General features: G+C 44.3%; 1 protein-coding gene across 2 annotated transcripts in view; it reads right to left on the bottom strand.

The window, feature by feature from the left end:
• Positions 1-14708, bottom strand: part of UBE2O (ubiquitin conjugating enzyme E2 O) — a 106314-nt gene that overhangs the window by 25929 nt on the left and 65677 nt on the right. For both annotated transcript variants that reach the window (XM_077327688.1, XM_077327689.1), the window contains 3 exons: positions 12453-12607; positions 5527-5639; positions 3356-3484 (listed from right to left, as the gene is read on the bottom strand). In XM_077327688.1, coding sequence (XP_077183803.1) covers positions 3356-3484; positions 5527-5639; positions 12453-12607 — 397 coding nt within the window. The remainder of the gene's footprint in view (positions 1-3355; positions 3485-5526; positions 5640-12452; positions 12608-14708) is intronic.

Raw genomic sequence — 14708 nt, 5'->3', positions numbered from 1 at the left:
ATAACTGCAGGTTCACCTCACCCCTCTCCATGGTTTGTCCAATTTCTTGTCAGAGTGGCACAGTGGTACCTCTGATTCCTGCATCTTATCCATTATTAAGTATGGTTACCATTTAGAATTTGCCCATGCTTCCAGTGCTCACGGCTGCACATGGAGTGCACAATATTTTACCAGAGTTAATTAGTGAGTTAATATGGCTGTAGTAGTTGCTCATCTGAAATCTCAGGGATGCTCCATCTTCCTCTACTTAGATGATTGGTTATTCACTGCCCCTTTTGCTCTAGACCTCCAGATACATTGTTATTTGCCTTGCAAGTTTGACAAAAGCTTGGTTTACAGATTAATTGGAAAAATTGAAACTAATTCCTAGATTAGATTGGTTTTTGTTGTTCCAAAAACTTTATGTGTCCACCTCCTGCCAAGTCCGGTACTCTTCAAAGGGAGACTTAACCTCTAAGATCTCAATGACCATTGGAGTTAAGCAAGGCTGTATTCTGGCCCCCTTGTTGTTTAATTTATTCATTAATGATTTAGCGTTAAAACTGGAACCTATTAATGGTCATCCCCCAAAACTTGGTTCCCAGCATATTCCTTTGTTGTTGTATGCCGACGATACTACAATACTCTCATACACAAGGGTTGGCTTACAACGATACTTATCCACCTTTTACCAATATTGCCAAGATAATAAGTTAGTAATTAACTATGGTAAAACAAAAGTTTTGGTTTTCTCTAAGAGCTGGCATGCAATGACTTGGTCTATTGGAGGCACTTCAATAGAACAAATCAAAACATTTAAGTATCTAGGTGTTACCTTCCAGTATAACCAGAAATGGAGCTCCCACTGCCAACGAGCTATAAATCTGGCCAAATCCTCATCTTCCTTGATAAAACAGTTCTTTTTCTCTGCGAAAGGTAACCAATTTATCCCTGCAGCAATTAAAATTTTTAATGCCAAAGTAATGTCCCAGCTCCTGTTTGGATGCCCCTTATGGGTTCCTGCCTTTAATAAATCTATTGAGGGTGTTCAATCTGCTTTCTATAGGCAAATTGCAGGGGTTCCCAACTGTGTCTCCTACCATGCCATTTGCGCAGAATTTGGCCAAATTAGGGTAGAGACAAGGGCCTGGATAGCTACTTTTAAATTCTGAGTCAGACTGTTTTTTAGAACAGAAACTGGCAGCCTTTTAACTTGTCTAAAAAGTGACCCTCTTAAATTTCAATGGTTCCAGGCTATTGAACAAAAATTAGTCTCCATTGGCATCGATCTGAACTCCCTACTATCTCTGGAAGAAAAATGTATCTTCCGGATTATTAAACAGAGAATATTAGATCATGAGCAGCAGGAACTCATACCTACCCAGCCTCGAGTCTGCTCACCAGCATTCTTTGGCATCACTATGCAGAGAAATATTATGCCTACATATTTGCATCTCCTTGATGTCCCACCCCTGAGAAGAGCTTTTCTCCTGGCACGAATGAATGCTTTCCCCTCAAAGGTCTTAGAGGGAAGATTCCACCATATCCCATACCATGTGAGACTCTGTCCGTGTGGTTCTGGTTGCCCTGACTCTGTCTCACACATTTTGTTAGATTGCCCCTTATATGAGCAGTGTCGGGATGACAGCTTTGTTGCTTTGCTGGGAAACAAGCCTTCTGTAAGTAAATCTATGACCTTGCAATTTCTGCTCTCTGACAAAGACCCAGAGATAACCATTTTAGTTGCCAGAGTTTTAACTAAGATGCTTTTATAATATGCTGCCTACCTTGTATTTTATCTTTTATAGTTTATTTAATCATTTTAAGATCTGTTTGGTTATGTAACCCCATTTTATTATTTTGTTGAAATTTTAAACCCTATTTTTATATGTCTTATACATTTTATGCCCATAAGAGGTTACTGACTGACTGACTGAATATTCTTGCCAGAAGATAAGGTGTTATTTTTCAAACACAGTCAGGCAATTTCTATTGAATACCTTTCAAAGAGCCATCACTATTAAGAAATTAATGGGTAAATATTTTCTATGGTCAGCATGAATGGAAATGTGAAAATATGCATCTTGGAGGTCCAAGACAGTGAACAAATCTCCTCAGTTGAGCAATGTCACAGAATTCAAGACCATTTTGAATTTATGAACCTTGAGGAAGAAATTGAGCCCCCTCAGGTCCAAAATAGGATATAGCCATTTTTCTAATTAATCTTCAGTCCTAGATCTGTCCCAGACAGGTTTCTGCCCTGGCCATGGGGTGGAAACAATGCTGGCCAGCTGGACTGAGGCAGGTCAGTGCTGCTTGTATTACTTGACCTTACACCAGCGTTTGACCTAATAGATCATGAGTTCCTAGCACGGTGCCTTGCTGATGCTGGGATACGAGGGACAACCCTCAAATGGCTGATCTCTTTTGTCCGGGGTCACAGACAGAGGGTAGCAACTGGAGAGAGACAATCGAACTGCTGAGAATTCACTTGTGGAAACAATCAACCTGCTGCGAACTCCTCTCCCCAATTTTATTTAACATCTTCATGCACTCTCTTGCCCAACTGGTCTGGAGCTTCAGGCATGGGTGCCATCAATATGCTGACAACACCTAGCTCTTCTTCTTGATGGATGGTCACCTGGATTCACTCCCAGAATCTTTATCCAGATGCCTGGAAGCAGTGACAGGATGGCTCAAGCAGATTCATTTGAAGCTCACCCCTTCAAAGGTGGAGGTCCTATTGCTGTCCAGGAAGAGTTCAAGTGAGGAAGCACAACTCCTCAACCTGGATGGGCCACCAGGACAGTGGCTTACTCTGCCAGAAATCTGGGTGTGATCCTAGATGCCTCCCTCTCTATGGAGGCACAGGTCTCTCTCGGCACAGCGAGCGCCTCGCAGGGGGGGGGGAAGGTACTAAACTAAGTTCTCCACACAAGCATACGTCTCCTGTGGGACAAGTTGATTGCAACCAAGCCTGCCTTCTGAGGACTATGGACTGCACAGACCAACGAAAACGAACATCTCCTTTTCAGATTGCCACCCATCCAACTTTAGATGTTCAAGCACTCTGGGCAGGGCAGCCAAAGAATAGACAGGGCATTTCATACGGGACAAGGTATTCCTCAAGGTCAGCTGGTATCAAGCCAGACAGTTTTAAAGGTCCACTACTAGAAACTGATCAAGAAGTTTTATACTTTTCATCATGCCAACACAAGAGCCTCCGGGGAGGGTGGTATATAAATATAATAAATAAAATAAAAGAGAACAGAAATCCAAAGATCTGGAAAATAAGGCTACAACCATGCATCTTGTCCCTCCCTGCTCCCCAGTCACCATGTTGCAGTCTCAGGCCTAGAGCACATTCATGACTTGCCTCATTTTCATTGACTGAAGCATTATCCTCAGCATTGCCAATGCGGATCACAAAATCAGTAGTGCGGAAGCGGAAGTCTGGGTGATCAGCAATATCATACACGCTGACATCGTCCTCCTCCCCAACAAGCTGGCAAAAATAAAGACCGATAATAGCTCAGTACCTTTCCATGCATGCTTTTTTCAGTTCTTCATTGCTTTTAAATTATAAGAAGTCAACACCCAATGACTCAAAGTCAACACCCTATGTTTGTGCATATTTTTTTTAAAGAAGCATCCTGTCATTTCCTGTAGGTATTGCTGCTATGGTGCAACATTTGAGATAAGATCACACAGGCCTATAACATTAGAACCTTCCTAGAAGACCTCACAGTACATTAAAAATGGATAGGAACTCACACTACTATATAATAGGAATACTTGTGTGTGTTTGTATGGGCAACTATGTTCACAAGCACCTCTACAAAGTCTCTCTCCCTGGAGATAGTTGGCACTCTTGCCATATGGAGAGGAACTGAATAACCCCTTGGAGCATTGGTGGAATTACATGAAGTGGCTCTACCATATGAAAGCCTGGATATTTGTATCCACTTTTAAGCTTCTGCACTGCATTTATGTCAATTGTTCCATTTTTCCTAATTTCGTGAGAAGGTTAAGGTTATTTGAAAGCAAGAGTTTTATGGTCGCAAATCCTTCCAGGGCAGCATGTTATATAGTTCAAAACAGGATCAGAAAATGACAAAGTAGCAAATTATCTACTACTAGAGATAGAGACAAAGCCCATTGTACCCAGGAATACAATGGGCACTAGGATGCACACCTGCACTGTGGCCTTCCAGGGCGCTGGCTACATGGCAAAAGCTCCTGCCCATCCTTGGAGGCCCTGCTCCTGCCCATCCTTGGAGGCCCCTGACTCCTGAGTCAGGAACCTTCCTGACTCAGGAGTCACCAACCTCCAGCTGTGGTCTGGAATTGGACCATAGAGATCGGCTCCCTAGGGGAAAATGGCTGTTTTGGAGGGGGGACTGTACAATGACAACTCATCCCAAGTCCCCTGGAGATGAAAGGGCTTGCTTGGGAGGGGGAAACTCTGGGGCAGAGAGGTTGCAGGATGGGAGAGGTTGGGACATGGGGATATGCTGGAATTGCAGGTCATTTCCAGGCAACAGAGATCAGTCCCCCTGAAGAAAAGCTCTGGCTTTGCATCCCATTGAGGTGCAGAGATGCCAGGTTCCAGGTGGGAAAAAGAGAAATGCTGGGTGGCAGTAATTGCTAATAACAATAGACATCAAATAATTCATAAACTTTTCAGTTTCTTCCATTAATGAAAATATTTAATTAATAGCAAAATGTGCTTAAAGAACTGAACACCTTTCAGTCAGTACATTCTTCAATTCAGTTCAGTATTCAAGTAAATAAAAAACAGTTATATGTTACAATCAAACATGAAAACATTGGTTGGCAAAGAACCTGCAGAGGGTTTCTCATTAATTGCCTCTATGTCGGCTTTTCTCAACTTTTTTACCACTGAGAAACCCCTGAAATATTTGTCAGGCTTTGAGAAACCCCAGAAGTGGGATCTCCAGGTCCAAGCTGGAGGCTAGCATCCCCACCACTGATCAGGGGTGCCATCCTCCAGGTGGGGCCTGGAGAACCCACAGAATGAAAGCTCCTCTCCAGACCGCAGAAGTCAGTTCCCCTGGAGGAAAGGGCTGCTTGGGATGGGGACAGAGGGCTATGTTGTACTCCCCTCTATACACACAAGGATAAAGCAGGATATAACAAGATTCAGTCAAAAGTACTGGGGAAAAATTGCAACATTTCACTAACAGCAAGATACAATGTTTTCATTCCGTTCTTACAATTAAATGGGCAGATTACATGGCAGAAATCTCTAAGAAATGGACTGAAAACAGCATTACAGTTAGGCCATGCTGCCACATGGTTCAAACTGCCAACACTGAATGAAATACCACATGAAATGGCAAAACAAAAGCACATAAGGAGACTTACACTGAACATGAAGAGAAGAGTATCTATTGCCTTCTATCTCATCCACTTCAACTAACACTGTAATTAGAGGGATCAGAAGATTCCCTAGAAACATCCATTGTGCTGCAACCTCATACTGGGGGACAGGGGATCAGGGTGTGTATGACTTTTACTGCTTACCTCCACATCATCCCCACTGGGCTTCAGTTTGAACCATTTCACCATGCAGGTGCGGCCAATATGGTCTCCTGACTGCACCACTCCATACATACCAGGATCCAGAGAACTATGTGCTATATGGGATTGAAGGAAATATAGTTCAGTGACAGAAAGCTTGCACACAGTAGCATCAACACTCTGGGAACTTATTTGGCCATTATCGGGTATTGGATAATTTCCTCCTTAGAACTAGCTTTCTTCAGCTTTCCCTGCTTTACCAAAGGAGGTCCTGTCATCCATCAACCTGGGTTACCATGGAAGAAGCTCTTGCAGGACATCCTGCCACCAAGCTCCATCTTGGCAGACCATCCCAGTGAGACGGACTTTCCGATGCCTCCTCTAAGGTATCCTGTGCCAACACTGGCATTGCCCACTTACCCAGTAGGGCTATCAGGCCTGGAAGGTCCAGCATGGACTTGCCCATGGCTAGACCTACTAGAGTCACCTGAAGCATCCCAGGAGCAGAGAAAGTGATGAGAGAGGGCCAAGGCATGGACCAGGCACTGGAGTGGTGGCACGAGGCCTTCTCTCCGCTAAAGAAATACTAAAATAGATAGTCACCACAGGATGTGGGCTCCAGTACTTCTCATGAATAGGAAAGCTGACAAGCTTGTGAGAGCAACACATATTATTTATTACATTTGTATACTGCCCTCCCCTGGGACTTATGGTGGTTCACATAGAACGTAAATACATCGAATTCAATTTTTGTGTCAAACAGAAATACAATGTTAATAACAGTAACCACAGAGGATAGCAATAACAGTATATGGGAACCCTCTCTACAAGGCAGCAACCAGTGTGGGATCTTGTTTGCAACCCTGCTAACAATCCTTCTAATAATTTGCCTTGCTTAAGCGATTGGAACCTTGCTACCTGACCTTGGACTACTTTTGGTCTGTGATTCTAGACTGAACTCCAGATTTTAACTTTTGGGCTGAAACCCTAGAATCCTTGGTGAGAGGCATGCTGTGGCCTGGGATGTGCTTTCAACCTGGTGAGCAGGACAGGAACAGACCAAGGGAACTGTGGAGAAATGCATTCCACTTTGGGCTATATTACACTACTGAGAGTTTTGGGACTACAACTCTCCAAATTCATTTTAATAAGTTTGTCTGTTGGAACAAGGACAGGAAATGCTTCTAGTTAGCAAAGAACAATCAAAAATCATCTCACTCCTTGACATAAACATGATAGTTATCAGGTAATGAAGACCCAGAGATGCCAAATGACAGAGTATATCTCTTCTCAGTTAAAGAAGAATGGACTCACAACTTTCAGTTGAATTCTATATCAGATTTAAGGTGTCGGTATTAACCTTTAAGCATTTGCAGTCTGAGTCCAGTGTATCTAAGGGACCGCCTATGTGAATAAGTACCCTGATGAGCATTATGCTTGGCCAATGCTAACAGGCTGGTGGTCCCTGGCCCAAAGAGGTGCATCTGGTCTCAATTAGGGCCAGGGTCTTTTCTGCCCTGGCACTGGCTTGGTGGAATGAGCTCCCTGGTGAGATTATAATTAGATTTATTGCCTGCCACTATCAGCAAAGCCATCTCATAGCAGGTTACAAACAATAAAACCCCACAATATAAGCTTAAAAATTAAGAAGATTAATAACAACCTGGCGGCAAAATCCCAACTCCCACCCCCAAATCCAATAGCTTCCCCTCTGTGCCTTAAGTTCTTCTGGGAGCTCATTCCACCAGGTTGGGGCCAGGACTGGAAAGGCCCTGGCCCAGGTCAAGGCCAGGTGAACCTCCTGAGGGCTGGGCACCACCAACAGATTAATACCTGCAGAGTGCAAGGCTCTGTGGGGGGGCATAAGGCGATAGGCAGTCCCTCAGATATGTGGCCCAGAAAGCAAAGGGCCTTGAAGGCAGGAACCAAGACCTTGAACTTGATCTGGGCCAAAACTAACAACCAATGTAGCTGCCTCAGTACAAGTTGGATATGGGCCCTCCAAGTTGTTCCTGTGAGAACCCTAGCAGCTGCATTTTGCACTAACAGCAATTTCTGGGTCAAGGACAAGGGAAGGCCTGAGTAGAGTGACTTGCAGAAGTCCATTTTGGAGGTGACCGTCACATGGATCACCATGGCCAGGTGTTCTGGCATACAGATGACAACCCAGCCCAAAACTCTGGACCAGCTGAGCCAGAGGGCACATAAAGATGTTAAAAAGTGTGTGGGAGAGGACCACCCCCAGTGGGACTCCACAAGGGAGCTGAAAGGGGCATGACAACTCTTCCTCTACTGCAACCCTGTTTCCGGTTCTGCAGGAAGGAAAGCAGCTACTGAAGGGCTATCCCATGTATCCCCGTCCCGGTGGGGTGGTGGGCCAAGAGCTTGTAGTCAATCACGTCAAACATGACTGACAGGTCTACTAGCATCACAAGAATGGCTGAGCCACCTCTATCAAGCTGGCGCTGGAGGTAATCCATCAGGGCTACCAGCACCATCTCCATCTCATGGCCAGGATGAAAGCCAGATGGATATGGGTCGAGTGCCAAAGTTTTCTCCAAGAATGCCAGGAGCTGGTCCGCAGCGGCCCTTTCAACTACCTTACCCAGAAACATGAGATGAGAAACCAGCCAGTAGCTGGCCGGGTCCCACAGATCCATCGATGGTTTCTTTAGCAAGGGATGAACCACTGTGATCTTCAGTGCCTCAGAGAACTCCTTGGTAAACAGGAAGAGGTTGATAATATCCCTGAGTGGGCCTCCTATCTACTGGCCACCAGAGATCAGGGCCCTGCCCAAACTCCAGCAGTTCTGCAGAGCCTGTAAAACTGAGCTTTTCTGCCAAGCCTTTGGTTGAGGCTAGTGCACCTGCTACATGCTATATTATAGTAGACTGATGGGCCTTCCTCTATATATACACCCCTTCCCCCAGTTCTTCATGGCAATATCATAAACTGCTTCCAGGCAACTGGTGTTCCCACCTATGGGACCAAGGAGGATGGAGAATTTTTATTAGCTGCTGGATATTATTGCTTGCTGCCTATAATTTTAATGGATTGTTTTATTAATTACAGTAGTTATTATATGGTAATTTTAAAATGCTGTTAGCTGTCCCAGAGGACACACAAATGAGGAGTGGGATATATAAATCAAATAAAAAACAAATGAAGGAGATGGTGGTAATAAATTCCCTGGTGATTTCATCTGGAAATGACCTGGGCTCTATCTTGTTGGGGGGCATTACCACACTGGGCTAAAGAAAAGGCTGGCAGCAAGGACTCAGGCTCAAAGTAGTGGCTGACTGATATAACAATCGAAAGTGAATGGTAAAAAGTCTACTCTAAAATAAGTTACAGTATGTTAGAGAAGGGACAGAGTATATATATGCACCTTTGTTTTGTAACCTTGCTTGATCCTTTGATGTGCAGTGTATGCGTGTAGACATTGTCTTTTAAATAAAATTCCTTATTATAAAAACTGGAAGTTTGTTCTCTGAAGCACAACAAGCCTCACTGGAAACAAAAAGAGCACCAAGAGAAGGGAGGCAGTTGGCCAATAGATTGTTAGATCCCTCAGTGTGCAAGTGCCATAAACAATCCCTGTGAAAGCTAGTCAGAGGAAGAGCAGGGGATGTCGGCACTGGAAAGAGCCTAGGAATCCTGACCCTCTCCATTGCTAATGCACCAATTGACCAGCTGGTGACAAAGGAAATATCAGAATATAGTAAGAAATCCCTCTGGGAATTGGTTGGGATAGGGTGTGCGCCACAAGGTGGAGACTGGGGAAAGCTGCTGCAGGCCCATCATGCAGTCATGCCTTCTGAATGCTGTACTTAAAGTTAAAATGCTGCGTTGGAAAGCCATCAGGATGAAGATTTTTATGGCCTTTTCTCCAAATGGCAGTTTTCCCTTGATTCTCTTTTACAAGAAGAGCAAGTAACCCACAATCTGCAAAGTGCCAGGAGGTCAACTGAATCAGATCAGACAACTTTTCCTGACTGAAGACCAGGAGAATATTTAAAGCCTTGCTTCCTTACATCAGAATGTTTGACAGGTAGACATACATACATGTAAACACATGAAGAAACACTGTCTGCCACCTACAACAGGATACTAAATAGGATCTTATTTCTCAAGAAAGCAACAGAACAAAAAGTTGCTAACATCTAATATTTATACTGTTACATATGTACATACGGGAAAGCAAACTACTTTAATTTAAATATCAAAATCTGCGCAGGCCTACCCAGGTCCCTGTCCCAGAAATTGCAGCTGGTGCAAAATGCAGCTTCTAGGGTCCTCACGGAAACATCTCGGAGGATCTATATTCAGCCTGTGCTGAGGCAGGTGCATGGGCGGCCTGGATCAGCTTCAAGGTTCTGTTGTTAACCTTTAAGGCCATTCGCGGTCTGGGCCCCTCATACCTGCGGGACCGCCTATCTCCTTATGCCTCCCACAGGGCACTGCATTCTTTGGGTTTGAATCTTTGGAGGTCCCTGGCCCGAGGGAGGTTTGCCTGGCCTCAAACCAGGGCCAGGGCCTTCTTGGTCCTGGCCCCTTACCTGGTGGAATGAGCGCCTGGGAGAGCTAAGGGCCCTGATGGAACTGTCCCAGTTCCGCAGTGCGTTTAAGACAGCGTTCTTTTGCCAGGTGTTTGGTTGAGGCTGAGGATAGGAAGATCTGACCCCCGTGCTGGCTAGCTAATCCATCGGCCTCCCCTGTTCCCCCTGGAGCACCGGTTACTGAAAAGGTCTGTTGAGCTGGGGCAGGTGGGAGGGATACAGGGGTATATATATATTTAGCGGATTTTGTTGGTTTTATTGTTGTAATCTGCTATAAAACACTGTGTGGGAGGGGCAGAATATGAACTGAAACATAAACAAATAAAAAATAAAAGTGTTACACTTACCTGTAACTTGTTCATTGTTGCCACTATGCAGACACATAAGGGTACTACACAGGCATGAAGACCAGCCGCCAGGTTTTCTAGCTAGCTTAGTCACAGGCCAGGAGGAGCCCCTCCCAGCTGGAGATGCTGGAGATGGTTTTTCCACCAACCGGTCACGTGGTCCAAGGAGGGTCTCCTCCTCCTCATCACTATGAGCCAGATATAAACATTTTACAACAGAAATAGCTCACAGATGGTTAAGAGGGAATGATGTGGCCTGCATGGTGACAACTTGATGAACAGTTACAGGTAACTGCAACACTGTTTTTATCATTGTTGTCCTGTACAGTTCCATGTGAGACAAGGAAGCTGACTTACCAGGTGGTGAGGTGAGTGATTCACTGGAAAATGGAATGCAAGACTGCTGTCCCACTGTCATCCCTCATCCTGTAGTTATGACTACAGATTAGTGCTTAATGAAAGTACCTGTAGATGACCAGGTGACTGCCTTGCACTCCTCAGTCAATGTAATGTCTTGCTGAAAAAGCAGCAGGCGCTGATTGAGACCTTATTGAGTGCGCTTGTATGTGTGATGGATACTGGCCGGATGCCTGACTGTAAACTCTTTGCCCGTAGAGATAATCTACCAAGATTTTGTTTGGGCTGATGTGGCCTTTCCCTTAGAAGGTCTGGTGAAACAGACAAATATTTGTGCAGTCTTCCTGAATTCACTTGCTCTTTTAAAATAAAACAGCAAGGTACATTTCACATCTAAAGTGTATAGCCCCTTTTCTGCTTCAGACAATAGGTGTGGGGAAAAAAGTGAAATATCCTGACTAAGGTGAAATCTGGAAACAACCTTATGCAAAAAAATGAATGCTGAGTCTTAACGCTACCCTGTGGTCTTGAAGCTTTATAAATGGGTACTCAGCTCCCAGTACTGTAGTTTTTCCTACTCTCCTTTCAGATGCAATGGCTGCGAGGTAGGAAACTTTGAAAGAGAGATGCTTCAGAGAGCAAGTGACCAACGGTTCAAAGGGAGGTTGCATTAGGTGGGTCAAATCTTATGACAGCAATCACTGTGGCACAATGGGAGCCCAGAATGGATGCAAATTGTTGAGGAATCTTTTCAAAGCCTTGTGTGGAAAAAAAGAAGGATTTTCCCTCCACAGGGCCACTGAAAGCAGAAATGGACCTTAACAGATGAATTGGATAGCCTAGAGTCTTTCTGTGCCAGTAGAGATAATGATAGGTGACACCTGCCTATTTCCCAAGCAACAAAGGCAATGTTTCCAGTTAAATGTTTAGGAAACCTAGTTGAGGGATAAGAATATTAATTACAAAGTCAGAAAAGGACTGATCTCTGGTTTCAGAAACCAAAGTTAGGTGTAGGATCTCCATACGTTATCCTGGGGATATCCTTTATATTCTGTAGTTCTGGTATATGAGGGAGATGGATAAACCTGCCTTATGACCTCTGTAAGAGGACCTGGAATCAAATCTGCCTCACCCAGAGGGGAGTCACCAATATGCAATGAGAGCCGTCTGTGACCAATTTGGCAACAACCCTCCCCCTTTTTTTTGAGAGGAAAAAATTAGAAGCTAAATAAGAAGTGTTTAACTCCAGTGACAGCAAAGAGAGAACTGAGGGACAATGAGGAGCCTCTTCCTTGAGCATGTGACTGCCAAGCGGGAAAATGGCCCCCAAAATCTCCAGTTGGGAGATGCTGCTCCTGCTCAGTTACTAGCCTAGCTAGAAAGTCTTCCAGGGGCTGGTCTCCACACGTGCGCGGTACCTATGTGGACTGCACAAGAGAACAATGAACATTTTGCTATCACCATATTAAAAATTGTTTTGTGACACTGACCACTCTCCATATAAAAAGTGGGTATATAGTATCAGGTCATGCTTTCCAAAAGATGACTATTATTTTAAAGGATATGAAAATAAAATCTAATTTAAAGAGATGATACTTGATCCTCAGCACACAATTATGATGGTTTGATCATATATATACAATGACAGTGCATTTCATCAAATACCTCTTTTATCCACCACAAAATCCCCAGGGCAAAACTCATTGTTGTCCAAATGATGGACGGGAAACAGCTCATTGGAGCGAATATTTTTCTCCACGGTGCCATCCTGCCACATCACATCAGCTGAAGTCATTGTGGTCACTACTTCTACAGCAACCCTGTGATCCAAAACATACAGCAAATTACTGAAGAAACCTCTCATAGCAAGCAGAACACACTTGTGTGGCAATAAAATTTCCCCTTAATATGGGGGCCAAAGAAAAATGGTCTGACAGCAAATCTCATTTTTAAGGAGAAAGCAGATCAATGGAACATATGAATATTAAGACCACTGGAAAACTAGCACAAAGCACTCTATGACAAAGCTGGTTCTTAAAATTATTTATGGATATGAGAGTGTGGGTATCGTATTCCTGAAATAATCCTGTTCATATACAGACACACTCCCAAGCTTGTAATATATTTATTTTAGCGATTTTTGGAAACTCAAAATAAATGAATGAATGAATGAATGAATGCAGACATTCTTGCAGTGGTAGCAGAATGAGGAAATATTACTGATGCTAATATTTCCTTCACTCAGAATATGAGCGTCAGCTACTTATAATGCTCACCTTCAATAAGACAGCATACATTAACTTCCCCCTAAACACTCTCCCTGGTTCTGATGGCATATCTGAATGAGGACACTCTCTTCCCCTTGCTTGTCTTCTGCAGAAGCAGGCAGCAGCCGGCCAGATAATTAGTGGGAAGGAGCTACCCTCCTTCTGGAAGACACAGATGCTATTCTGCAGTGTTCAAGGCAACCCTGCATCTCTGGTAAAATAGTTTATAGGACATCAGGCATCCTGGAACTGCATTACATAGGGCACCCTGAGTCACTGGGTGAGAAGGTGGTGGTTGGGAAACTCTCCCCTGTTGCTACTCCCTAACCATCATAAAGAAAGGTTCACAATCAACAATCAACAGAAGAAAACAGGGAACCTTTCCAAGGCAATATGTATGTAATAATGTATACAATGAATATCAATTCAATTTCTTTTACAAGGTCCGTGGATCAGTTGGTACCGGGCCGTGGCTCCTCCTTCCTGGCTGCTGTCTCGGGGGCTGCCCCTGCCACTTTGCCACCGGCTCACCTTTGGTGCTCTCCGGTTCCCCCTCAGCGTGGCACTCACTGTGCAACTGCTGCTGGCAGCACCTCCCAGCGGGCGGCGGGAAGTCAGCGGGAAAGCAAGTGGAGAAGGGGCTCAGACAGCGGTGATGTCCCTCGGCAAAAGACTACCCCCCCCCCCCCCGGGCCTCAGTAAAATTGTCAAACGGTCCCCGGTGATAAAAACGTTGGGGACCACTGCTCTAAGGTACTGAGGGGAATGCTAGTCAACGACCACTCCCCTAACCATCAGCTGGTCACAGCCTGTCACTGCGACGGCAGCAGGTAAGCTGGGTTCGGATTTGTGAGCAGAGTTTTCAGGAAACCTGCAGTCCTTCAAGTTTGTCTTTTTAATAGTAGCAGGAAGGTAAGTTTACATCTATAGACCTGAAAAAACTAAGGTAACACAGCACAAATATACATGCTGCAAGGGGCCATCCATATGCAGAAAACGAAGTGATGCTTGAGTTTTGTTGAGGCTAAGTTCTGTTGAAATCAAGACAATTTGCATCTTGGCTTCCTCAAAATCAGAATGTCCTGTTAAGTAAGTTTTTGACACAGTCATGACTACCTACTCGTAATCGCTTGCCTGTCTTCCAATCATCTGGTGACCCAGAGCTCTGCTTTATAGTGTATCTCCCAGATTGTCTACAGCTCCTGAAGCATAACCAGTGAGAGGTTTTTTTTAAAGTTTACTCCTGCCTGAACTGGCTTCTGTTCCTGAGATGGTACTTCCACACCACAAGTCACCTGCTTTATTTTGCAGAGTGCTCTGTTGTTTGAGTCTTCAGCTTGACTCTTCATCACACAACAAGGATAGTCAGCACATCTTCAACAGGGACTTCTCTCCCCTATTTTATCCTATCCTTAGCTTGAAGCAGTCCCAGGAAAAGATATGACAAACTCTAATTAGTCATTTTTATTTGCTACAGAAGCTACGGTTTCCTTAAGGGAAAATAACTTGGAAGCTATTTTTCTAAGGAATCTCTGAGGTCCATGCAAGACTGTTCATAGTTATTTGGTGGGGAAAAGAACAATCTGCCAGTTCCCAGTAACTGTGACATATCTGAGCTGATCTCTAGTATTAAAAGCGATCTCTGTCTTGAGCT

Source organism: Paroedura picta, chromosome 3 (genome assembly GCF_049243985.1).
Source record: "Paroedura picta isolate Pp20150507F chromosome 3, Ppicta_v3.0, whole genome shotgun sequence".
Taxonomy (NCBI): Eukaryota; Metazoa; Chordata; class Lepidosauria; order Squamata; family Gekkonidae; genus Paroedura; species Paroedura picta.
The sequence above is the reverse complement of the archived record's forward strand: the minus strand, read 5'-3'. Positions and strand labels throughout refer to the sequence as shown.